Genomic DNA, 26672 nt, shown 5'->3' with positions numbered 1-26672 from the left:
TTTTCTGACCTAAGACAGGGAATTTTTACTAGGATTAAATGTCAGGAATTGTGAACAACTGAGTTTAAATGTATTTGGCTAAGGTGTATGTAAACTTCCAACTTCAACTGTACATGTGATATGAGTAATGTAAGATATGTAAACATTATTAAAGTGGCATTGTATAAAGTGTCTAGTGATCCATTTAAAGTTGCCAGGGATTGGGTCTCAATGGGGCGGCAGGTAGCCTAGTGGTTAGATCGTTGGACTAGTAACCGAAAGGTTGCAAGATCGAATCCCTGAACTGACAAGGTAAAAATCTGTCGTTCTGTCCCTGAACAAGGCAGTTATCCCACTGTTCCTAGGCCGTCATTGAAAATAAGAATTTGTTCTTAACTGACTTGCCTAGTTAAATCAAAATAAATATAAAATATAGGCAGGAGCTTCTTTAAGTTAGTTATTGCTGTTTAGAGATAGAAGCTGTTTTTCAGTCTCTCGGTCCCAGCTTTCATGCACCTGTACTGACCTCGCCTTCTGGATGGTAGTGGTGTGAACAGGCCGTGGCTCGGGTGGTTGATGTCCTTGATAATCTTTTTGGCCTTCCTGTGACATCGGGCGCTGTAGGTGTCATGGAGGGCAGGTAGTTGGCCCCCGGTGATTCGTTATACAGACTGCACCACCCTCTGGAGAGCCTTGCGGTTGAGGATGGTGCAGTTGGCCTTCCCCGGTGGCGATACAGACCGACAGGATGTCCCTCTGATGTCATTTAAATCCCAGAATTCACAGTTTTCTCTGTATTGATTGATTATTGAGGTCTATTGTCCTTTAACAACCGTATAACGTATTTTCCCGAACAGAAAATCGACAGAGACAGTGGATAGGGTTATGTGGTGCTGTTCATCGAGTTAATAGACCTGAGAATAAAACTCTGTTGTTCTTTTTATCCTCCAGATATCGACGCGCGGCCGTGGGACTTCCAGGCGGAGGAGTGCGCCCTGAGGGAGAGCATCGAGAAGTTCAACAGCCGTCGCTACGACAAGAACCAGAACGGCGAGTTCGCCCCGGTGGACAACTGCCTGCAAAGCGTTCTGGGCCAGCGTGTTGAGCTGCCGGAGGATTTCCACTACAGCTATGAAATGTGGCTGGAGAGAGAGGTGTTTTCACAGCCTATCCAATGGGAGGGTCTACTACAACAGGCCCAATGAGCGGGGAGGACACGCATACCAGGGACACAAGCCTACGACTACTGTGATCTTCATGTAAATATGTGGCAGAAATAGAACATCAGTTTGTAGTCACCTGTAGCCATGCAGAAATTGTACAGTAACGGTATAGACAGTAATAACGATGTCATGGCAACTTGGCAGGAGCAGGCTCTTACAGTACAAGCTATGTGGAATACTGTCACTATTCTGTCAGTCACAACATCCAATCCAACCACTATGTCCAAACCACCAGTTCATTTTTATTCTCTCACTCAATTTGATTCGCTTCTGTGCTTTGTGGAATAATTCATTTTAAAACCATGGCATGTCCTTTCTTTAAATGAATGAAGTACTGACACTGTTCTTAGTTTATGTTGTAATGTTTTGCATGTGTATTTATTCATGATCACAGCCATTATGTTTTAGTTCGTAAATCTCATAGGTGCAGATGATATTGTGGCTGATCTATATATTTCTAGACAAAAGGGCATTTTTGGAAAGATAGTACTGCGTATTAACAGGCTAACAATTGATTGATTGTTTTCAATTAAAATAGTTAAACGTATACAAAAATAGCTTCTTAGCAAAGAGCAATTTCTCAAGCAAGAATTTTGCTTGGACTGTCTGGGAGTGGTCTGAGTAGGGAGGGGAAAAGTAGCTGTTATTGGCAGACAGGTTTTGAACTCTTTTATCGTTCTATTAACTCATTTCCCCCGCCTGCGGATGTCGCTAGGCAGACCAAAACTCCATCCCAAAGAAACAGGAAGAAACAGCACTTACATTTAAAGGGGCATTATCATCATTTTCACAGTATTATTCCAACCTCGTAGTGTGGAAATGTGTATAAACCACAGGATAATCACATTTTTGACTGCACTGAGCTTCAAGGGAGAATTGAACCACATTTCCCCTTTCTAGGTTAATCGTATTTTAATTTATGTAATCACACAGATATTCCTATAAGTCATTGATCATCAACTAGACGCGGGATGTTTTTTTTCTTGAGCGGATGGTCAAGGGGCCGAAACAACATAATTGCAAATCATTTGTATACATAAAATTGACTGCAAAAACCTCAAACACATATAGGATTTGACAAAGATAATAACTTCCAAACTTGCTTACATTTGTATGCGATCCTGTCTCTCTATTATGCGTGGGAATACTTGGGAACAGATTTCCACAATTAAAATCACATGGAGCTGATTTCCTGGTGTTTAAAAATGTTTAACATTTTTTTTTCATGTCCAACAATGAGAAAAAATCAAATCACCCGCGGGCCAAATTCGACCCACGGGCCCGCCTGTAAGTAATACGTGGTAGTTAATTTATGTTTATAAAGGTCTGTGAATCCTTTGGCCAGGTGGCGAGAAAGGAACGGATAAGGACACAGGAAAACCTTTTTGAGGCTGATCTGAAGGGTTTGACCAGGGATTGGGAGGCTTGAGGGGGGTTCATCGGCCCAACGTGGGAAGGCTGTCTCTGGATAAGTCGAGGGCAGTGTCCCTGACTCCCTCTGGGAACCCGGCGAGTCCTGTGGGCTTCACTCTCTGTCCTCCCAAAGGTGTCATGGCTGTCTTGGTTTAGCCCTCAATCCAGCTCCCCACAGCAGCTAACCTTGAATAACAGCTGAAGGGATACACCTGTCCTCGTAAGGCTGATCTCCCTCGCTGAATACACAGTAGTTGTCACACAACGGTGCTGATTTTTTACGAGATCTGTTATCTAGTCAATTTCTTTCATTGTAAAAGCAGAACTACCGTGGGCTGTCAAGGCCATTCAGTATTCTCCGAATGTTCTGTAACTTTCTCTTAAGGTTATGGAACATTCTCTGATGACACAAGCACATAAGACATGATCCTTTTTCATATTATCTAGTGTAGTCTTTAGTGTTTCTCTCCGGGGAATTTGTGTAGGCGGCCGAGATGTACTTGGTTGTATTATATTTGTATTGAACGATGACTGTGTAACTGTGTTGTGCTTCTTTGTGGAATCTAAGTGTGCATGGCTGCAGTTTTATATTTCTGTTTGAATATGTCATATTTAAAACTGTATTCTGGAATTTTATACAATATTTCGAAATGTGACTTTTGTTGAAATTCCGTTTTTAGAACACAAATTCAAAATGTACTCTCACCCATGATTTGGTATACGTAGGGTGTTTTGGTAAATGTCTATCGAGTCAGCACCATGTCTCAAAAGACATGTCATGTTTGTCCCACACAGGTGAAGACAAAGTCATTTGACTTTCTGAGTTTTCTTGAATGCAAAAGCTTTCAAAAATAACTGCTTATCTTGAGGATTCTCAGGTTCAGAATGTACAATAATTGTAAAGATCAACAACTATGGCTTCCTCCTCACTACCTATACAGTATGTAAGTACGAGTGGAACTGGTGGAATAGCAATAACATGATCCAATCACAATCTAAGCATTGAAAAGTAGTCTATACTTTGATTGGCACATGCAGTAACCTAACACAATGTTGATCATTTCTTTAGACTTGTTGCAGTTACTCCTGACTTTGTTTCAGAAACCCTAACCTTGTGCCAAAGTAATGAGTGCCAGTTTTTGATTATAAATGAATGCCTTACTCAGAGCACCTCTCATTCGAAACAATGCAATATCTCTTTTTCTACATAAAATCACTGGAAATACTCTACAGTACATGTATGTATGAGTTCTGGCAGTTGGAGGATGTGTTCCTAGATGTGTTTTACAGTGTTTGGATATTGCTATTTGTGTGTTTTTTTTGTTCATAATTATAGGACAGTGTAAAAATAATAATATTGATTTTGTTCAGGGGTATGTGCAATGACTGTCCTGTACAGCAGCATTATTCCGTTGAAAGACATCAGAGTTGAAACTTGTAAGATAATTCTGTCCTTCGTTATACTGTATTTTCTAAATAAAGAGATCAATGGTTTTAATTAGTATACATTTTTCTATGGATAATGTTTAGGAAGTCGACACTCTTGACTCTTTATCCACTATTCAGGATAGTGTTGTCTGACTTATGTGCATTCCACATAGTTTCCCTGGAGAACCGGTAGTGTGAGAATACATGAGGATTTCTTGTCTGAAAGTGTTTGTTTTTTTAATCCTGAAGTTAAAGGTAAGCAAAATACCCCCCTTTGGTATAGGTCTATTTATTGATTGTGAATAAGGAATGGTGTTTTTGTAATATAATATTCATGATGCCAGGAGATAATCAGCAGATTACCATGGTGATGTAAACAGACATTCTTTGTGGGAGACAAAGGACATGTGAGACAGCAACTAACGCCATGCCCAGCAGCGCAGAGACGGGGGACAACCTTGTTAAAGCCGCTGCCTATTCAAACACCAAGAACAAGCCTAGTCTCTACGACAACGGGATACAAACGCACGGGAAGTCGTCTCTCTGCCAGACGTTTACACGGAAAGGTTGGTAAGCATAACTATTTCGATTACAATTCTAGGTTATTTCAATATTGGTGTGATTTCACTTGACATAAAAAAAAAAACGTTTTCACTTGTTCACAAGGACCTAATATAAAAATGCCACTTGGTAAGTTTTGGGGTGTGCATTCTTTACTTGAAAAGTAACCTATTCGTGTGATGTCCCTGATATTTCCAGGTTTCTTTGGTGACACATTTGCAGAGAATGAACAGATGAGCTCACAGATCAAATAGGAGAGGAATGTCCACACAATGGTACAGTAAATTGGATGTAGTTTTTGAAGCATTGATGCAGTTGTTGCATACATTGATCACTGGTCTAGGGTGCAGTGTAGAGCAAGTAGCCTACATTACTAAACATACTGCTTAACATGAACTTTCCCATGTTATCTATAGTGATTATCAAATGGTTTGTCCGCAGCCTACACAATCAACAAAATCCAGAAAATCAAGGTCAAAAAGGCCTGTCAAAAAGGCAGAGAGGAGGAGGTCATCCAAGAAGAGATCAGTCAGTGCCAAAGCCACCAAGTCAGAAGTGGACATTCTCAGTCCAGCAGCCATGCAGAATGTTTACTACATTTCCCACAATGCAGTTGACTGTCTGGCGTTCCGAGGCTTTGGATGGCCTAAGTCAACTAAAAAGAAAACAGGAGGAATGAAGGGCAAGAAAACAAAAAACAAAAAGTGACTCTACCACAAACCTTGCCAACATTGTCAGTTTAGTACAGCTCTATTCAATCCGCATGGTGGAAATCCAGCGTGATATAAATATTAAGGCGCTGTTCCCGATCAGCGGAGGCTGCTGAGGGGAGGACGGCTCATAATAATGGCCGGAATGGACTAGTTTCACGTTTGATACCATTGCATTAACTCCCTTCCAACAATTACGCTTCATTCCAGCCCTAAGCAAACACCACTATTCCAGATTTATCAGACTGCATTCATGCTAAACGCTGCTTATGTTGGCTAAATCGGAAATGACCTTTACATTTCTATGGCAGAATCTGTAACGCTTCAGCTTTACAGATTGAATAAATCCCTAATTATAATGTATATTTTAGTTGATCTAGTCTGTTCAAATTCAAAATAGAACTCTGGTTACCTCTGATGGATTGGTTGTTATTTACAGAGAACAGTGGAAAGAAAACATGGGAATACATTGACCTCTGCTGGCCTACTGGCGCACCATACCCAGATGCTCCCAGGAAAGATTTCTGTGACGCGTGTAAAGAATGCTTCTCTGGATAATGGATGTTAAGAATAAAACATGGCGAGCTAGAATAACTGCCCTACAAAATAATCTATTTTACTGGATGGTGAGGAAGTATTGAGATCGGTCCCTTGCTAGACAACACTATCTTATGTGATGTAACACCTATTTTCAATTTATGACAGAACCAAATTCAGCAAATGTATTAACATCTGAGTGAGGCCTACAATGTTAAGAGACCAGCATTTAGATTAGAATTGCAAACAATTCCATTTACATGAGCTACTCATTCTCAATACCATAACACCCACAGAAATACAATCCATAGACCAGGCCTCGCAATTCAATTCTATTTATATGATAACATCACTCAAAAGCAGTAACTGCACTCTGTTTAGTTGTCAAAAATGACAAGCGCATGTAGTAAAAATGCCATGTTTAGACATGAACGCTAAGGCCTGCCCTGCCAAGCTTCTTGCAAGGATAAGGCCAAGGTTTCTGAAGTGTAGATGTTGTCCCACAGCAGTTAGTCATCTTTGCATATACACTCATAAATAGCACCATCATGTCAAGATAATGTTAAGTAGCCAATTACTTTAAGAACACAAAACAACAAAAAGAACACTGGTCCAGTCCAGGCACTGTGAAAACCCTGCTTAGAGAATACATTTTTACCATTTATTCCTCTGCCAGTGTAACCTTAGTACACATACTGCTTTTGATAGAAACTATGAAATGAGATTAACATTTGGTATATATCCTCTGCAGTATGCATCTTGTTGTTCCAATAGTCCCCCACCTCTTCAAATCTGCCCGGTTCTTTCTTTCCATGTTGTTGAGCAATCTCTTCTTCACTCTGCTGGAGGTTTCTTCTTTGCCTCCACATCCTTTTTGAAGTCTTCTATCTTTTTGGAAATGTTGGGGACCTTAAACAGAAGTGGAGTAATCAGAGAAGAGTGCCAAAAAGGAAAGAGTTCAATGGCATAGGCCTATTGTGTGTGTTTTTTTTAGGCAAATACACAGGGGAACCATTGACACAGGCTGACATATATAGTGGGTTGTTTCCTAGCGGACTTAACTCCACCGTCCAGGAAATTGGAGCAGAGACCTGGCTATTTGGAATATCTCTGACTACATCGATTCGACCCAATGTCAATACTTCAAAAAAATGTGAATTATGAAATGCCTACCTTGTACCTATGTTTGTCCTGGTTGCATGCTTTTCTTTTTCTGAATACCATACGTTTTCAATCAAAGTTAACCCACTACAACCGACTGTTTGCTCATTGTTGTTGCTCTAACACGGAACCCAAACAGGCTGCTCGCGTGCACCATCGTGCCTACATTTATTTTGTCCCCCCAGACCAAACGCGATCACGACACGCAGGATAAAATATCAAAACAAACTCTGAACCAATTACATTAATTTGGGGACAGGTCAAAAAGTATTAAACATTTATGGCAATTTAGCTAGTACTTGCTAGCTAATTTGTCCTATTTAGCTAGCTTGCTGTTGCTAGCTAATTTGTCCTGGGATATAAACATTGAGTTGCTATTTTACCTGAAATGCACAAGGTCCTCTACTCCGACAATTAATCCACACATAAAACGGTCAACTGAATCGTTTCTAGTCATCTCTCCTCATTCCAGGCATTTTCATCTTTGAACTTATGATGATTGGCATCTAATCTTTCATAGTATTACTACACCGACCCGCAACACAGTTCATCTTTCAATCACCCACGTGGGTATAACCAATGAGGATATTGCACGTGGGTACCTGCTTCTATAAACCAATGAAGAGATAGGAGAGGCAGGACTTGCAGTGCGATCTGCGTCAGAAATAGAAAGGACATCTATTTTAGCCCTTGGCAACGCAGGCGCAATAATTGAATAACAGATTACAAAATGTTATTTGCAACGTGAGTGGTGTGATCAGCCTGTTACACGGAACCCAAATCAGCTGCCATCCTGCATACATTTTGTCCCCCCACACCAAACGCAATCACGACATGCAGGTTAAAATATCATAACAAACTCTGAACCAATTATATTAATTTGGGGACAGGTCGAAAAGCATTAAACATTCATGGCAATTTAGCTAGTTAGCTTGCTAGCTAATTTGTCCTGGGATATAAACATTGAGTTATTATTTTACCTGAAATGCACAAGTTCCTCTACTCTGCTACTCAATTAATCCACACATAAAACCGAATCGTTTCCAGTCATCTCTCTTCCTTCCAGGCCTTTTCTTCTCTTGACTTTATATTGCGATTAGGAACGTTCATAAATTAGGTGCATTACCACCACTGACCTGTTCATCTTTCAGTCACCCACATGGATATAACCAATGAGGAGATGGCACATGGGTACCTGCTTCTATAAACCAATGAGGAGATGGGAGAGGCAGGACTTGCAGTGCGATCTGCGTTAGAAATAGAACTGATTTATATATTTTAGCCCTTGCCAACGCTCGTTGGTGCGCAATAATTGAATAACAGATTTCTAAATTTATTTTGCAACGAGCGGTGTGGTCAGCCTGTAACCTGCGCAAATGCCGCCCATTGAATCTCAACAAGGAAAGACGGTGGTTGTATTTTTTTAACATTCATTGGAAAAGTATGGATTTCAGCAAACAAAATAAAGGCACGCAACTACAGAGGACAAACATTGGTACAGGGTAGATGTTTCATAATATATATTTTAAGTATTGACCTTGTCGATGTAGTTTGACTCCAAAGCCTTACTCTGCTCGGTTGGTAGTGGAGTTTAGTCCGCGGCGATAGTTGTTCCTCTTAGTACCTCGTAGTTTTGAGCGAGGTACATCCCAACAACGTTTCCCAAGGTAAACCCAGCCTGCAAGATTATAAATAAGTATTAATCAAGACGGAACACATGTTATTTTTACTAGCTAGGTCAGCAGCACTGATGGTTATATAGCTAGCATACAACATAATTAGCCCATCAGTAAACAGTAATACATTGTTTTCTTTTCGATATCAACTCACCAAAAACTGTAGCATGGTCGTGTCTAACGAAGGAGAATATGTTTTTAATATATTTTAGCGATCCTGTTTCAAACCTCGGTCGAAACAGCTAGCGAAGTCATCAACAGTGTATAATGCGCATGTCATGTCGCCTTCAAAAAGCATTTTCATTGGCCACGACTCCTGTCTGTAGGTTTCTGTCATCTACGCGAGGCGCTGTGTGATCAAACCCGCTACTTCTTCTTCGGCGGGGTTGATCGGAGGGTGCCATCCAAAGTTATGGTGCATTACCTCCACCTACTGTACTGGAGTGTGGACCAGAGACAGAAATTAAATCCTACCTGCCAGCTCCGTTGCTCTTAAAAAATCTAAAATATGATAGACTATATTTTATGAAGTTCTACTCAATATGCGTTTTAAACTAATTTCCTGTATCCCGACTTTCCTCTGTACTTGAAATACATGCATGCCCTTAGTATCTCTATTCAACTGCTCCTGCCATCTCTGTTCATATCAGGCGTTTTGCCTCTGCCTTGCTCATTGAAACTACAACGTCAAACATGCCCACTACTAAGTGCTTGTTTGGCCAGTACATCAACTGCCTCGTAAATCTTATCTGTATACACATTTGTCTAATCCTGCCATGGGTTTGTAGCAGCTCATAAAGCAGGTCTTGTCTGCTACGTGAGCTTAAGGACTGGAGACTCAACACTGCACATTAATCAGAACAAATAACTACTCCTGGACCCACTGCAAGGCCAACAGTATGGCCATCCGCTCCGCCGTATGTACAGACGGATGATCTGTAATACTTTCCCTGACTGCCACCTCACATTCCTGCACTACAAATGCTGACCCAGTACGTCCTGTCCTTGGCTCTTTTGAACCATTTGTGTAAATGGCCACAAAATCCAGACACACAGTATCCAGACGTCTCTTAAACAAATCAGATGGATCAACACGCTTCATATCTTTCTGTAGTCTCTCCAACACTTCGAGATCAACTACTGGAGGCGGGAGTAGCCATGGTGGTTTTACAGCAATCGCTACCGTTGGACTAAACTCCCTTCTGTTCCACTGGATGTCATAAGGTGAACGCACCAATTTGTAAGTCGTTCTGGATAAGAGCGTCTGCTAAATGACTTAAATGTAAATGTAAATGTAAATGTAATACAATCTACAGTTGTGGTCAAACGTTTTGAGAATGACACAAATATTAATTTCTGCAAAGTTTGCTTTTTCCGTGTCTTTAGATATTTTTGTCAGATGTTACTATGGAATACTGAAGTATAATTACAAGCATTTCATAAGTGTCAATGGCTTTTATTGACAATTACGTGAAGTTGATGCAAATAGTCAATATTTGCAGTGTTGACCCTTCTTTTTCAAGACCTCTGCAATCTGCCCTGGCATGCTATCAATTAACTTCTGGGCCACATCCTGACTGATGGCAGCCCTGATGACGGCACGTGTTTCCTTGCAGGTAACCATGGTTGACAGAGGAATCACAATGATTCCAAGCACCACCCTCCTTTTGAAGCTTCCAGTCTGTTATTTGAACTCAATCAGCATGACGGAGTGATCTCCAGCCTTGTCCTCGTCAACACTCACACCGGTGTTAACGAGATAATCACTGACATGTCAGCCCGTCCTTTTGTGGCAGGGCTGAAATGCAGTGGAAATGTTTTTAGGGGATTCACTTCATTTGCATGGCAAAGAGGGACTTTGCAATTCATCTGATCACTCTTCATAACATTCTGGAGTATATGCAAATTGACATCATACAAACTGAGGCAGCAGACTGTGAAAATTAATATTTGTGTCATTCTCAAAACTTTTGGCCACGACTGTAATATCCTTCGCCTGGGTGATAACAGTTGGGGTAACAACATCCGTGCCAATATATCCTCCAAACACCGGCTTCTCGGGCATTATCACTTAAATAACGAATCATGCACAAAAAAATTGACAGTTGTGAGGAATATGTTAGTTTGTTAGTTAATGTAGAGACAAACTATTATGCTTTTTTTTTTTTTGTCAAAGCTAAGTTACGAAAATGGCTATTTAGCAAGCTAGCTGACTAGCTAACATTATAAGCCATCTAGCAGGTTAGCTTTATGGGCGTTGTGACATGAGTATGACATTGTAAATCTGGTTGTTTAAAAATCTCTTAAGGATCAGACCCTTTTTTCAATTTTCATCTAAAATGACATACCCTATCTAACTGCCTGTAGATCAGGACCTGAAGCAAGGATATGCATATTATTGATACCATTTGAAAGGAAACACTTTGAAGTTTGTTGAAATGTGAAAATAATGTAGGAGAATATAACACATTAGATTTGGTAAAAGATAATACAATGAAAAAAAACATGTTTTTTTGTACAATCATCTTTGAAATGCAAGAGAAAGTCCATAGTGTATTATTCCAGCCCAGGTGCCATTTCAATTTTGGCCAGCAGTGTATGTGCAAAGTTTTAGACTGATCCAATGAACCATTGCATATCTGTTCAATGTTGTATCGACTGCCCAAATGTGCCTAATTGGTTTATTAATTTAAGTTCATAATTGTGCACTCTCCTCAAACAGTAGCATGGTAGTATTTCACTGTAATAGCTACTGTAAATTGGACAGTGCAGTTAGATGAATAAGAATTTAAGCTTCCTGCCCATATCAGATATGTCTATGTCCTGAGATTTATTTTTTGTTTCTTACAACCTCAGGCTAATGTGATTAGCATATGTTAGCTCAACCGTCCCGCGGGTGGGACACCGATCCCGTAGAGGTTCATGTTTTAGGGACTCCTGAAATAACCAGCAAACCAGACTGTCATCTTATGAAACGGTAGATGTAAAGAATCTAGCTAGCCAAAGCATTTCCTGCAAATTTAATGTAAAATTTTGTAAGCTTGCCTTGCTGATATTTTCCGTGCAATGCAGCTGAAGTTACATAGTTAGCTAGCTATTTTTCTTGCTTATTACGCAGAGGATAAAAATGGTCTGTATGGACCATGGACCCTGAATGGACCCTAAAACGTTTGGTATAAATATTAGTTCAGAGCCTAGCTATGAACCTCAGCTCTCATAGCCGATTGTATCAACCTCAAAACAGTCTGAATGACATTAATGAAGCTTATGGATTGAGTAGAATATAATAATTTTGTGCCAAGGATGCAAGTCGTATATACATGCAGTTATTACCATACAATGAGATCCCTACAATGTAGCGAGTACATTGAATATATTCACTGATCATCTACTCTACCTTGGCAAATAAAGGTGTGTGGTGGATATTTTAAATGACCAATAAGGAGGAGAGACCAGGTCAATCAGGATATGAACTTTATTAAAAAATGTATTGATAAGGGGGCTGGTCACAATACACACACAGACGTAGATAGAGTGAAAGCCTAATGATTCTGAGTTGGGACTTGCCTTATATAGCCCAACCTTGTTACATTTTCTTAATCCACCACAACTGTCTCAATGTGTCAAACCAACCCATAGTCTCCTGTGTTCTCGCACTACTTTGTCCTTAGAGTAGAGGATAAGAAGAGACTTGTTCGAAACAGAGAGACCTCATTCCGAACATGCACGTTTCAGACTTACAGGGGGTGAGGTCAAGAGCAGGAGATGTGCACCACCGTGGTTGATTTAGATACAGAGTTAGGTGACAAAAAGCATTTTACACAACCAGAGTAGCAGGATTGTACGTATCTAATCATTTAAAGTAACGCTAATACTTATCCTCCGCCCTCAGCTTTTCATCCTTTGTTTGTACATTTCCACTTTTCTCAAGTTCAGATAAACGTGCATGAAACAATGTGTGGACTGCAGACGCTAGCTAGATAGTTTGTGGCTCCAGAGACATCTAGACAGGCTCTCCAGGCCCGTCGGCAGTTGTCAAAGTCTTACACCCTGCCCGTTTCTACAGTTTCTCTTCTTAAAATTGGACTTTAAACCTAACCTTAACCACACTGCTAACAGTATGCCTAACCTAGATAGCTTGTAGGTTCACATTTAGTAACCTAGCTATGCGTTTGAGGCTTGTGTAGCAGATCTGAAGCAAAATATGGAGTTTGTGGTTCTGGGTCTGTTGGGTTTAATCTATTGTGTTTTTATGCTAGGCCTCCTTCATACATTTTATGCTAGTCACACCTGCGTACAAAACTGTATGCACAGGTTGCTGATTTCAACTTTCAGCTTTGTACCATGAGTCTGACTGCTGAAATCACCATGACATGTCCTTTTTATCACAATCATTGATTGCAAGGTCAAAAATCACTCCAATATTGTATTTAAAAACTTGCTTATTTGTTACCTTGTATAAGGAAGATGATTTGCCTCTAGGCAACCTACAAATACTGATCAACACCAACAAAAAGCTGTATACTTGACCTTGTTATATCATACGTTCTTCAACTCAATCGACATTAGCATGAATTGCCTCCTGCATCACATCCGGAATGATTTAAACAAACGTTTCCCTTGTCATTGTGACAAGCAAACCCTCTTTCGCACGTACACACACGTCTACACACATACACATGCTGATTCATTCAGCTACTCCTTCACTGCCCATTTTCTGTCCCCATTCGCTGCTTTAGATGTAGGGTTGCAGGCGTAACCAAACAAACAGTCGCTCTCCCTCTACATAAACCCTCCTCTCATCTGTGTTTCAGCTCTTTGTGTGCTGCACTGAGAATACTGATTCCTTATTCCTTCCACTCTGAATACAGGGATCCTCTCCTCTCACAAACCAGGATCCTAGGATTGATACTACAGCAGATCTTTAAAGATGACACCCACACCAACTGTAACTCTCAACACCGGGGCCAGCATGCCTATCGTAGGCTTGGGGACATGGAGGGTAAGATAAAGTGTGATTATGTTTCTTCTAGTCCTCTTGCATGGATGGCATTGATCATTGTTGAACTAAACTCATGGAATCAACAGTAGGCAGTTAACTGTTTATTTCCTTTGGCAGCTACTGGTATGTTTATGTTCAAATAAATGACAGTCTTCTCATTTGCCATATATCCTGGGAGTTTTAATGAACTATGATGATGACCAAGATTAGCAGCATATTTTTTGCACTAATGTTTTAATGTCACACTTGGAATTGCGGTTTAGCCTACACTTGAATTTACCAACATAGGTAACTAAATGATGGCCTAACTCTGTGATATTGATGATGATGATTATATTATACAGTGTAATCATACATCTATCATGATTAGTATTTCTACAGTATTCTGTAACCTTTCACGACAGAGGCTCAAATCAAGTGTGAGGTAACCACAATAGAACACAATATCCAGGCCCTAATCTGTAATTCCTCTGAATCCCTGTGCAGGCAGATGCGGGCAAGGTAGCAGAGGCAGTGAAAGCGGCCATCTCTGCAGGCTACAGACAGATAGACGGAGCCTACTGTTACCAGAATGAGGATGAGGTGGGGGATGGCATTCACACCATGATTGGCCAGGGGGTGGTGAAGAGAGAGGAGCTTTTCATCGTCAGTAAGGTGAGGACGATTATCGACTTGGTCACTGTGTCAAAAAGTGGAAAACGTGTCATGAATCACAAGACTCATTAGTCATGTTTGTAGATTTGGTCATATGATTTCCCACTAGACGCCAGGCAGACAAAGAGCTCCATACGGGCTGAAGGCATGTCATGTGCATGCGCTGTATAATCACCAATGTCATGCTAGTACTATCATTTCTTCTGGGCGTACTCTTACTCAACTGCCACACGTCACCGTGACACTTCAAGTTGTCCATAGGATAATATTGTATTTCAACATGCACTTGCAGCAGTCTAATATAACTGTTTCTCCCAAATAGCTGTGGTGTACCCTCCATCAGAAGTCTATGGTGAAGGGAGCCTGTCAGAAGACTCTGTGTGACCTCAGACTAGACTACCTGGACCTCTACCTAATACACTCCCCGATGTGCTTTCAGGTACGGTGTCAATAAAATTACTATCAGCTTTCAAACAGCGAGAAGACCATTGTCCCTGTGACTGATCTGTTTGTCAATGCAGCCTGGAGAGAATCTATTTCCTTTTGGTGAAGACGGACAAGTAATCGCAGGTGACAGCAACTTCCTGGACACTTGGGAGGTAAGGAAGACACAAATGGAAGACACCAGCGAACAACATTATACCGTAAGATATTTGACAGGTTACTGAGCTAGATCTTGACCTATTGTATAGGCTATGGAGGAGCTGGTGGATGCTGGACTGGTCAAGGCTATCGGTGTCTCCAACTTTAACAAAGACCAGATTGAATCCATCCTGAACAAGCCAGGCCTCAAGTATAAACCTGCCAACAACCAGGTACTGTAGTCTGTGGTGATCAAGACAGACAAAACAAGTCAATACAGTTTGTATCAAGGCATTATGGCCCCATCTATCTGTATTAACCAACAGCTCATCTTTGTATTGGTCCCTTCAGGTTGAATGCCACCCCTATCTGACTCAGGAGAAGCTGATCAACTACTGTCACTCTAAAGGCATCTCAGTGACAGGCTACAGCCCCCTGGGCTCCCCAGACAGACCATGGTGAGACAGATCACACTTTTCTAAGATATTTCTGATGTGTATACAGTCACTTTGGGTCAAATAGAAGGTTCTAGAATTAAAATACACTCAACCTGTACTCTGAAATGATCCAAAACATGGATTGTGTTGAATTTGTTATAGACAACGTTTCAATGAGTGCGTTCAGTGTCGGACCCTACTCTTTCCCTAGATTTTTTTTTCAGGCCCCACCCACCACAAACAATGGCGTGTGTTTGACTTCACGTCAACATAAAATAAATTACATTTTCAACAGGGCGAAACCTGGTGAGCCGTCCCTGCTGGAGGACCCAAAGATAAAGGCCATCGCTGTTAAGCACAATAAGACCACAGCACAGGTATGAGAGAGTCAACACTTTCCCTTAATTCTGCCTTTAGTGACATACTGTAGCAAGATTTGATCCTGTATTTTAAGCCGTATCCAGAAATATTGAATTACACCAAAAATGAAAGAAATCGTCTGAGAATGGTGCTGGACCATCTGACGTAATAAGAAAAGAGGACATTTTTGATGAAAAGGTTCAAATCCAGGCATGTCACGTGACTGCACCAAACACATGGTCCTAGATATAGGGAATACAAAGAGCAGAACAAACAAGTGTTCTCAACCATGCTTACTCCTGTGAAGTTCTGAGTTTTCAACAAGAGTCCATTCAAGTTGAGCTTAACGTGGCTTATATACCACTCTTCAAATAACCTTACAGTACAATTATATATGCTGATAGATTTATAAACAATGATTAGCCTATGTATGAAATTGGATATTGGTCCCTTATGTAGATTTGAAAGAAAATGGCTAGGGGTTAGAATGGAGACAATCAATTGTCAAGGTTTTGGCTGCTATTTTCCAAGACACGTCTCTTCTAACGTAAGAATCATTGTTTTGAAACCACGTCGTCGGGGTGTGGGTCCAACACTCGCATGGTAACATTACATTCTTTGGCTGGGTAAAAGGAGTCTTGGTCTAGGGTCAGTCAAGTGACCAATCCCTGTTGTTGTCCTCTCCACAGATCCTTATCCGCTTTCAAATCCAGAGGAATGTGATCGTCATTCCCAAGTCGGCTACGCCCTCCCGGATCAAGGAAAATTTCCAGGTATTTTTTGACAATTACAATTGTGACTGGAAGCGATTCAATAAATAAAATGTTTCACTTCATTGAACTTTGGCAGTGTCTTTTCCATTCAAACATAACTGCCTAGGTAGAGATGTGGAAGCCACTAAGTGCATTCTAAGGGCGTGCTTACACAGAATCCTGAAGGAGTTGGTTGCTCAGAGGTTAAATCCCTGCCTCCCAACCTAGAGGTTCTAGGTTTAAATTTCCTCTCTTCTCTGTTTCAATGTCAAATATACAAAGGGCAGTGTTCTAAGTGTGGAAGAGCTGGTGGCTCTGGTAAGAATCTTACCTCTGATGTACAGAGTTGTCAGTTCGATCCCAGGCTCAGCTCCTGTATGTAGTTGCGTTCACTCTGGGATAGTTGGAAGGCTGTCAGAACTCATGGTGGTAAATACCTGGTGTCCCCTCCTGGAAAAAGTGGGCACTTAGTTTTAAATTAAGACGTGCCTATATTTAAACAAAGTTCCCACCTTTTCCAGGAGTGGTTTAGCCCGTCCCCTTGTCACGCTCTTCCAGCCAATGCCAGTGCCCTCCAGGCATCAAATGTGTGGCAGCCACTTCCTGAAGTGGCCATGACTCACTGACCAGCAGAGTCCTCAGTAGCCAAACATGCTCAAGAGCCAGCACAAGAGTTCAAACTTACAACCTTGGGGGGGGAGGGGGGAGATCCTTACACCAGAGCCACAGACCCCTTCACACGTGTTACCCTTCTCTTTGTATACAGTGTACAAAACATTAGGAACACCTCCCTAATTTGAGTTGCACCCCCCCTCAGAACAGCCTCAATTCGGCGGGGCATGGACTCTACAAGGTGTTCGAAAGCGTTCCACAAGGATGCTGGCCCATGTTGACTACTTAAATATGGGCAAGACAAAATGACATCAATAAGGGATGACCTGGTCAGTCTGTCATGGAAAGAGCAGGTGTTCCTAATGTTTTGTACACTCAGTGTATATGATATTGAAAGTCGTACACAAACAGGCAAGAGTAGTTTTGAAACTACATGCAAGGCAGGGATTTAACCTGGGAGCCACTGACACCGTTACCTTTTCTTTTTGTATATTTCACATTGAGAGTTGCATGCAAAAAGAGAAATTGTGGGATTTGAACCCACAATCTCTTGGTTTCAAGGCAGGGATATAACCCCAGAGCCACTGTTTCCTTCACACTCCTAAATTGTTATTTTGTTGCCTTCGAAAACAGGTGTTGGACTTCAAGTTAAGTCCCGCAGACATGAAAGTCATCCTTGGTTTCAACAGGAACTGGAGAGGATTCGCTATGGAATGGTGAGTCCACAGAGTTCCAGAGTGTCTAGATGCTGACTTCAACTCAATCTCTTTTACCTGTTCTTCCCTGACGTACCCTCCTCCTCCTCACTGCAGGGGCAACAAGCACAAAGACTTCCCTCTGCATGCAGAGTACTGAAACCTCAGCGTGGAACTGGAGCTAAAGACAGAGAACGGACACTGACACCCACATTCCTATACTGTAGTGCCCGTCTTCCTGTCTGTGAAAAACACTGGGGACATACAGTAGTTGTATATAGATTCAACCACTACGTTAACATTGTTCATGAGACCGAACAGTTCAGGAGGCGAACAGAACGTGTCAGTGTAATGTAATAAGTGGCAAATAGTGCCTTTACTTGTTCAAAGTTTAAACATGTTGCATAGTTGTAACTTAACTTGCCATGTTGGAAAGTGCCTTTGAAAGCATGATACACATGCTGTGCGTCTCGTTCAAATATGAAATTATATTCAAATCAGTCCTTAGACAGCTCTTTAGATATATCTCAAACAATATGTTAACATTGACAACATACACAGTCAAATGTGACTCATTCCAGAATGCCTCGAGGTTCTGCACTTAGATATTATGCATTTCGAAATATTTGAAACAAGTTTCTAATCCTGAAATATAAACTGCCGACTACCTTGATCTATGAATATTTCCTCATCTGCAGATATAATAAAGAACACAGTACTATGTCAATGAGTAGAAGTGCTTTATCATCCTGTAAGGCAAAGAGTGTGGATGACTCATTCTAGGCTCCTATGACTAGGCATTGGAGGGAAGGAGTGGTCAACAACACATCTTCATGAACATAGGTCATAGGTCAATGTACTATTAGGATCAGCTATTTCGATACTATTTATATTCTACTTTTTTTAATCTCTGAAACAAAAAGGAAACAGAGGAAACAGCTCACAGTTGATATGTAATACTGTACATCACACACACCAATGTCCATGTGATATTTCTGTAACTTACTTCAGTAAGACCAGGTATGACATACCCAGCTCCTATGGTTGAACTATGAATTCCTATGGTTAACATCAATTCTTTAAAGTCATAAGATTATATATGGCCTGTAAATGTAGATGCTAATTGATGAAAAAGCTTGCGAGTGACCAAAGAGAAACAAACTGGGTCATGTGAGAAGCCACAAACACCATATTGTGCGCGTTAGGAAGCCTGGCGCCTTGGATTTGCCACAGTATCAAACCAGAAACCAAAAGCTTTTTTTATACCTCACTAATATCGATCCGATGTCAAATTATGTTTCCATGATTGTTGAAAAATAATGACCATTGTGCTATGAAAGAAGGCAATTATATAGGCCAGAGTGTATATCTCGTGAGAAATACAATACTGCAACACACAGATACTAAATCACAGAATGTATGGGTATTCGCAAGAAACTAGCTCAAGGATGGCTATTTCTGCACATTGTCTTAAAGGGAGAAATAAGAATGAATCTAAACGAGAACAGAAAGAGGGCAGACATCTCAAGCGAGTCACAGCACCAGAGATGGAACTTTGCGAATCCACCGTTTCCTTAAAATTCAGCATTGAAGGGGTAGTCCTTGTGCTTCATGCTCCTGGGTGACAAAGAAAAACAAAACACCATTCAGAGAGACAGTACAGTTGTACACATGTTCAGGAATCAATTGAACACTAAGTATATTTTAATTCAAAGAAAAGTAACAGCATAACACACATAGCTGTCAGCATCACATTAAAATGATAATTTGACTTCATAATACTTATTTAAACAGTTTGAGCCTCTGCAGAGAGAGTGTATACTGTAAACTACAGCCCATTGGTCAAAATAAACCACATGGGGCCTCACCCTGTCATTGGGCAGACTCTCCAGTTCCTGTTGAAGCCCAGAATGGTCTTCATTTCCTCGTCGCTCAACACAAAGTCAAACACCTGCATGGTTCAAAAAGACAATTACCCCACAGCCACACACGTGAACTAAATCAGATGACACACCTCTTCAAATAATGGAGAATTATGGGAGATAATACCTGGAAATTCTCCTGGATACGTGTGGGGGTGATAGACTTGGGAATCACAATCGTGTTCCGTTGGATATGGAAGCGGATCAGGACCTGAAGTGAGGATGACGGAGAGAGGAAAGCGGACATGTAAATGGGATCCCAGGTTAAAGAAAATATCAGTACGGTTCGGGTTGGCTCGATAGTGTGAAAAGGGAGTACAGTACTCGGGCAGAGATCTTCTTGTGCTTCTCAGCGATGGCCTTGATGTTGGGATCCTCCAGTAGGGAAGGGTCCTCTGGTTTGACCCTGTTATTGACACAGTGTTACAATCTTTTCACAGGGACAACTGTAAATGGCTGTGTATGTTCAGAATTCATGTACAAGGTGAATGTACATGGACTATACCAAACATTAGGAACACATTCCTAACATTGAGCTGAAATATTAGATTTAACAAGTGACATCAATAAGGGATCATAGCTTTCACCTGATCAGTCTGTCATATAAACGGCAGGTGTTCTTAATGTTTTGTATGCTGAGTGTATATCTCTCAGGTATTATTAGTTGAAGTATACGCCCTTACCATGGTCTGTCTGGGGAACCCAGGGGGCTGTAGGCTGTCACAGAGATGCCCTTAGAGTGACAGTAGCTGATCAACTTCTCCTGGTTCAGATAGGGGTGGCATTCAACCTGGCAGTAGAAAGAATGTGAGGTTATTCAACTTCACCTACAGTTCTTATTACAACACACGGGATGTACTGTATTATAAGAGAATTAGTGGTGGTATTTTATCTTGAGAAATAATTAAATTATATGGTGGATTACAAATAAAAAAAACATCTATTTTAATTAAGACCCTTTGTGTATTACGTTCAAATAAGCCCAATAAAGTTTTGTTGTTTATTCGGGAAGCCTGGGAAGTTGTTCAGTGTGGTGACAATAGAAAGCACAAGAGGGTCTGTCCACTTTACTTTACTTTGCTTAATTTCGCTCATCGCACTCTAGCGACTCCTTGAGGCGGGCCAAGCGACTGCAAGCTGACTCTGGTCGTCAGTTTAATAACAGTATTTCCTCTGACACATTGGTGCGGCTGGCTTCTGGGTTAAGTGGGCGTTAAGGTGTTAAGAAGCGCGGTTTGGTGAGTCATGTTTCGGAGGATGCATGACTTGATCTTCACCTCCTGAACTCGTTGGGGAGTTGCAGTGATGAGACATGATTGAAATTAGGGAGAAAAAGGGGGAAAGTACAAAAATAACAACAAATAATGTAAATAAAAACACTACCATAGAGGCACAGAGTAAGTTAGAAGAAAAACAAAAAGAACTGGAGAAGCTTACTCAAGAACGATCAAGTGTAATATAAACTGAGTATACTAAATGTTATGAACTCCTTCCTAATATTGAGTTGCACCTCAGAACAGCCTCAATTCGTCGGGAATTGACTCTATGTGTCGAAAGCGTTCCACAGGGATGCTGGCCCATGTTGACTCGAATGTTTCCCACAGCTGTGTCAAGTTGCCTGAATGTCCTTTGAATGGTGGACGGGAAACTGTTGAGCGTGAAAAACCCAGCAGCATTGTAGTTCTTGACACAAGCCGGTGTGCCTGGCACCTACTACCATACCCTGTTCAAAAGGCACTTAAATCTTTTGTCTTGCCCATTCACCCTCTGAATGGCAGACATACACAATCCATGTCAAGGCTTAAAAATCCTTCTTTAACCTGTCTCCTCCCCTTCATCTGCACTGATTGAAGTGGATTCAACAAGTGACATCAAGAAGGGATGACAGCTTTCAACTGGTCAGAGCAGTTATTCTTAATGTTTTGAAAACTCAGTGTATTACAAAAATAAAGAAAACTGGATGGAAAAATGCAGCAAATTAATTTAGAATTGTCAACATTGAAACATCAGCTGGCACACACCCAGAAAAAAGTAGTTTGTTGGAAGTGCTGACTAGCGGTGAATAAACTATTAACTATCAAAATAAATAGAGTCGCAGACTCCATATATAAACTCCCAGTAATTTATTGGGTATTTACCAATGTTTTGGCATCACGGTGCCTTCTTCAGGGCAATGTCATGAGTACTTGAACCAGGTTATGACAAACAGTGCAATTAGTGCAACTAATGACAATAGTGAGGGGTGTGTCATAATGATGACATTTATTAGAATGAATTAGTGAAACTGTTAAAAAAAACAATAGTTTATGGCATATTAAATATATTAGGCTATTGTTATCATATAGAAACATAGGTGTATGCTAATAAGCTGTAGAAAGAATATATCAATTTATGATACTTGTTCATAAAATAAATAATTGTTTATAAGAAAGGCCTGAGATCAAAGTCAATAGTCAGACCACTAGGGGTCAATATTTGCAGAGTAGGATATCCAGTAAGCCTCCCTTTGTAGTAGTAGGATCTCAATGTTACCTCTTCTCATTGGTAGAGCAACATTCTCAATGCCTGTGTATTTGAGGGAGGAGATTGGATGGTTAGCTTCAACAAAGTGAGCTGCTACAGGATAGTCAACGCTCTTACACCTGATTGAGCTCTGGTGTTCAGCTATGCGTTGTTCTAATTGTCTTTTCCTTTGTCCTACGTAGGCTTTTCCACATGAACAGGTGATGAGATAGATTACTCCCCTGGTCTTGTATGAGATGATACCACTAACAGGGATTTTTCGACCCATATGTGGGTGTCTGAAGAAGGATGTTTTTATAGTGCTATTACACTGTGCGTATGAGCGACATTTGTAGTTCCCATTTGGAATGGGTGTCAAAAGAGTGTCTGAGTGGGCTCAGGGGTAATGTCAGATCTCACCAAGTAACCTCCAATATTACGACCACGCTTATAGACCACGAGTGTGGGTTTCTTGAAGAGGTGTGCGATTTTTGTTGTTGTCTGATTACAGAATATGCCAGTGCTTTTTCAGTATTGCTTTAATTTTCTCTGAACCCTTGGTGTACTTAGTGCAAAAGACAGTTGCGTTGTTTTTCTTCTTTGGTTGAGTTTTTAGTAATTCCTCTCTTGGATGAGATATTTTCATCATTGCAGTGTCAAGAGTTTTGTCCTTGTAGTCTCTCATTTTGAATTTGTCATTGTTTTATCATTGCTGTCAAAATCCGCCTGGTTGCCACAGATTTGTTTAAACCTGCATAACTGGCTATATGGTAGACCATTCTTGAGGGGAAGACGATGCATACTATCCGCACATAGCAGGGTATTGCGGTCTGTGGACTTTGTGTAGATATCTGTGTGTAATGCATCATTCTGAGCATTTTACTAATGCACTCAGCTGTAAGGACATTTCATTTATCATGCTATACTGTTTAAATGTCAGCCCCCAGTGCTGGCTATACAGGGTTATAGCCAGCACTGGTGGCCACCAAAAAACACTGCCCCACTTTCTTTACTGATTTCTCTGAACTATTGTCTATTGTCCTTGAGGACTATGATAAAATCATTGTGTTGGGCGATTTTTAATATTCATGTTGACAATGAGACTTACTCCAAGGCCATTGAATTGATTCATCTTTTCGCTCGTTTCTGCCCCTGAACAAGTCAGTTAACCCACTGTTCCTATGCCGTCATTGTAAGTAAGAATTTGTTCTTGCCTAGTTAAATAACAAAAAAAAACACAAAAAAAACTAGTCTCCATCTCTGTTATCTTAAACTCAGAAAGACCTCTACTATACCGCTGTCGTTTCGTCTAACGTTATGTTACCAGGTGAAGAATAAAACAATTATAGTCAAAATAATCATAACTTCTGTTCACAGGGAGGCTTTAATTACTATTTTAACGACCCTGGGTTTATAAGCGCTGATATCGACTCTGCCGCTGGAGCATATTTTTGTGGCACTGTCGATAGCGCGCTGGACTTCGGGCTAGAAGGATCGAGAGTTCGACACCTGCTCCCCTGCTGTTGTGTTACAATGTTTCGCTGGTTGTACTTTCCCATATGATGTCTTGTGACCCTGCTCTACCAAATAGTTTACTAATGTGGTGATGTTTGGCATACGAGTTTCTTCGTCTTTTTTACACCAATAACAAATTCACTACATCAACACAGAACCCTCGCCCTTTAGCGATTGTTTAAATGCGGCGTGGTGCAAAGTTTGACTATTTGTAAACATCATTCGTGCTCTCACCCATATATACTGTCAATTTTAATATGTTACCTAATATCAACTCTCCTTGATTCTCACAATGATTATTCAACCCCCAAATAGGCCAAGGAGCAGGGTTAAGCACGCAAGCTAACTGGCTAAAGTTGGCTAGCTTGCTAGCTACTTCCAGATATAAACAGGAGAACACATCATAACTCAGACCATTCTACTCACCAAGCAAAACTGGTTAGGCTTTTTTCATGTTATTCAAAACGTTGGTGCTGCTGGCAATAATTTAAATTGTTATTTTCCCTAACGCTTACTGACACCCTTGATCGTTCGTAAACTCATCAGTTATTCTGCGCTCTGGTACAATAAGTCAGAATGAATTTACCAAGCAGCCCATTTTTAACAATGTCCATTGAGAACGGACAACGACAAAAACATTTTTTTTGAAAGGTCTCATCTTTAAAAACAATTTTTTTTTGAAAAGGCCTATCTTAAAAAAAAACATTGAGTTAAAAAAAAATACATCAAAATACAGAACAATGTACATTCTTACATCAAAACAGAACGCAGGTATTAATGAGAAAATATTGGAACAAACAAATAGTATATAAAAAATAAATAAGTAAAAATAAATTCTAGTGCCATTGTAATCACTCTGAAAAAATCTTATTATAATTATGTAGTAAAATGTTATTCTTGTTATTGTTCACGAGGGTGACATATTCATATGTGTAAACATACTGAATTCTAATTGGATGCATTTTACCACCGTATCATACTGTGCTATGATTGGTTAAGACCACCCAGATGGTTAGGTCATGGTCAGTTGATCATGGTTGGAGATAAGTGAACATGCAAGTTGTAGCTAGCTAATAAAGAGCTACGTTGAGAAATATCCTGTAGTACTGCATTTTATTATTTTGTACAAAGCGTGCAAAACAAGACATAGGGCTAATGTTTTAATAAAATAGTTAAATTCAATCAACAAAAGTGTAATTTTGGTATAGATTTTTGGAATTTTTGTTTGTGTATGAAGTATTTGGCAACAACAATAAAAAAAAAATCACAATAATTTCAGTGGTCGTGTCATCATTAGTAACATATATGTTTCATGTCAAAAACATTGGTAGTATTCACAATGGTAAATAAGAATTTGCAAGGTTTTCCCAAAATTCTGAATTTACATTCAAAGAACAAGTGAAACAGATTCTCACCCTTGTCGTGGCAGAATCAGAATTCTTTAGGTAACATTTATAAATACGATGTTGTTTATTACTGCTTATGTGAGATATTTGTCATTAGAATGTCTTTTGGATAATACTGTTTGCAGTTTGCAGTTATCCCTTTCCTGCTAGGGCTAAGTTACATTGGGCCCCAGAGGGGAAAGGTTAGTCTTATCTGTGAATGTGTCTGTTTACTATTCCTAAACCATGTGAAGGGATGGTTTGATAAATGGGGAATCAGATTGGTGGCTTTCTTTGTATAATGTTCTTAAGATCTGTTATTTGTCATGTCGTCTAGGGGGGTGGATCTTTGCTCTCAGTTGCCATTATGTTGACACTCTCAGAGAATTCATTTATAGACACTGAATTGATCTGAGAGTCACAGGGTTGTGATGGAGCTCATATAATTAAAGATGGACTTTATGATAACTCTGACTTGTGTGTGGTTTGCTCTCTCAAGATTTGGTAATACAGGAAATGTCCACTACATTTGGCGATGAGGATGGAATGTGAATCTTCCCTCGGTGACCGTTCCTGACGATCTAGGTAAATAAATCATGCACGAGGAATCCCCCAAACTTGGGATCTTAGGGAAACCACACTTCGGGAACGAAGCAGATGGACCAACCTTTGATCTGAGAGGAAGAGAGCCGAGTGGATACCACATCTCGAACTGAGTTTTTTTTTTAAGAAAAAGGTGAGCGAACCACACACAGATTTGAAGTCAAGTTTTTTTTAAAAATATGCCTGTAACGTATACTCTGAGCGTGAATTCCTGTGTAAGGAAGGCACCTTGGCGGCGTAAGCAGGGGCGAGTCAGAGGAGAGTAATCTGAGAGTTTGTGGACTCAAAAGATACTCTGCCACTGTCTGGTTGCGAGTGACCAAGAACTGTCCTGACACTGAATTGATCACAGTGGGGATTGGTGCGGTCTGTGGGGGTGAGGGGCCAAGGTTGACTGTGTGTTCTGTGTGAAACATGGTACTTGGTGAAGCCCTATTGGAAGAAGGATCTCATTCTGTGTGTCTGTGTGATTGTCTAAGTGACCCTCAGAAGTGGTGAATTCCAATTATTTTAAATGTGCTAGCCAGGTATGCCCTGGGTTACTCTGTGTGAGTATTTTGTTATGGGATCACTAGGTAATATTTGTCGGATCATCAAATCAAATCCAAATCAAATCAAATCAAATCTGTGTGAGCGGGGTAGGTTGACTCTGTGTGGGTAACCTTTTTATGTTCTGATGTTCTGTGTGAACGTCTGACTAGTTCTGTGTGAACATCTGACCAATCCTGTGTTGGTGATCCTTAAAGTTCTGTGTGAGTACCTAAGATTTCTTATGTTTTATATGGATTCTGTGAATTATTTGAAATTATGATAAATTGTATGTGTGTATAATCAATTACTAGAGATTTGATAAAGTAATGCTGGGGATATAATTAGATACAATTTAAACCACCCATTCGTAGACATACCTAGGTTTTGAGTTGGTATCTTAAATGGATAATTTGATAAAGATGAGGTTTTAAG

The 26672-nt window shown here is 40.4% G+C and overlaps 5 protein-coding genes across 11 annotated transcripts in view; 3 read left to right on the top strand and 2 right to left on the bottom strand.

Moving 5' to 3' along the window:
- Positions 1 to 4119, top strand: part of LOC115106929 (striatin-interacting protein 1 homolog) — a 39317-nt gene extending 35198 nt beyond the window's left edge. For all 3 annotated transcript variants that reach the window (XM_029630148.2, XM_029630147.2, XM_065008155.1), the window contains one exon: positions 931 to 4119. In XM_029630148.2, the coding sequence (XP_029486008.1) occupies positions 931 to 1184 (254 nt within the window). In that variant the 3' untranslated portion in view covers positions 1185 to 4119. The remainder of the gene's footprint in view (positions 1 to 930) is intronic.
- Positions 4120 to 4463: 344 nt separating this feature from the next.
- On the top strand, positions 4464 to 6469 carry LOC115106932 (small lysine-rich protein 1). 4 transcript variants are annotated; one of them, XM_029630151.2, is made up of 3 exons: positions 4470 to 4609; positions 4803 to 4879; positions 5046 to 6469. In XM_029630151.2, exons 2-3 carry the CDS (start codon positions 4877 to 4879, stop codon positions 5310 to 5312), a joined length of 270 nt encoding a protein of 89 aa, XP_029486011.1. In that variant the 5' UTR covers positions 4470 to 4609; positions 4803 to 4876; the 3' UTR covers positions 5313 to 6469. The 4 variants fall into 4 exon arrangements, with proteins under 4 accessions (XP_064864230.1, XP_064864229.1, XP_029486011.1 ...); XM_029630150.2 differs by having other exon boundaries at positions 4470 to 4613; XM_065008158.1 differs by having other exon boundaries at positions 4464 to 4609; positions 4803 to 6469.
- On the bottom strand, positions 6171 to 8973 carry LOC115106933 (short transmembrane mitochondrial protein 1-like). Its single transcript, XM_029630152.2, has 3 exons — positions 8843 to 8973; positions 8637 to 8690; positions 6171 to 6760 (listed from the first exon to the last, which is right to left on the bottom strand). Exons 1-3 carry the CDS (start codon positions 8855 to 8857, stop codon positions 6686 to 6688), a joined length of 144 nt encoding a protein of 47 aa, XP_029486012.1. The 5' UTR covers positions 8858 to 8973; the 3' UTR covers positions 6171 to 6685.
- LOC115106930 (aldo-keto reductase family 1 member B1-like) lies at positions 8430 to 18509 on the top strand. 2 transcript variants are annotated; one of them, XM_065008156.1, is made up of 11 exons: positions 8430 to 8507; positions 13560 to 13690; positions 14177 to 14344; positions 14667 to 14783; positions 14866 to 14943; positions 15037 to 15159; positions 15278 to 15384; positions 15659 to 15740; positions 16413 to 16496; positions 17721 to 17803; positions 17900 to 18509. In XM_065008156.1, the coding sequence occupies exons 2-11, from the start codon at positions 13619 to 13621 to the stop codon at positions 17940 to 17942; spliced, it is 957 nt and encodes a 318-aa protein (XP_064864228.1). In that variant the 5' UTR covers positions 8430 to 8507; positions 13560 to 13618; the 3' UTR covers positions 17943 to 18509. The 2 variants fall into 2 exon arrangements, with proteins under 2 accessions (XP_064864228.1, XP_029486009.1); XM_029630149.2 differs by lacking the exon at positions 8430 to 8507 and having other exon boundaries at positions 13455 to 13690.
- Positions 18506 to 23338, bottom strand: LOC115106100 (aldo-keto reductase family 1 member B10-like). The gene is made up of 6 exons (XM_029628667.2): positions 23315 to 23338; positions 20388 to 20494; positions 20029 to 20110; positions 19832 to 19915; positions 19651 to 19733; positions 18506 to 19399 (listed from the first exon to the last, which is right to left on the bottom strand). The coding sequence occupies exons 1-6, from the start codon at positions 23336 to 23338 to the stop codon at positions 19357 to 19359; spliced, it is 423 nt and encodes a 140-aa protein (XP_029484527.2). The 3' UTR covers positions 18506 to 19356.
- Positions 23339 to 26672: the final 3334 nt, after the last annotated feature.

The sequence above is a fragment of the Oncorhynchus nerka genome, linkage group LG23 (assembly GCF_034236695.1).
Source record: "Oncorhynchus nerka isolate Pitt River linkage group LG23, Oner_Uvic_2.0, whole genome shotgun sequence".
In the NCBI taxonomy this organism is placed as follows: domain Eukaryota; kingdom Metazoa; phylum Chordata; class Actinopteri; order Salmoniformes; family Salmonidae; genus Oncorhynchus; species Oncorhynchus nerka.
This window is presented reverse-complemented; position numbering and strand designations above follow the sequence as displayed.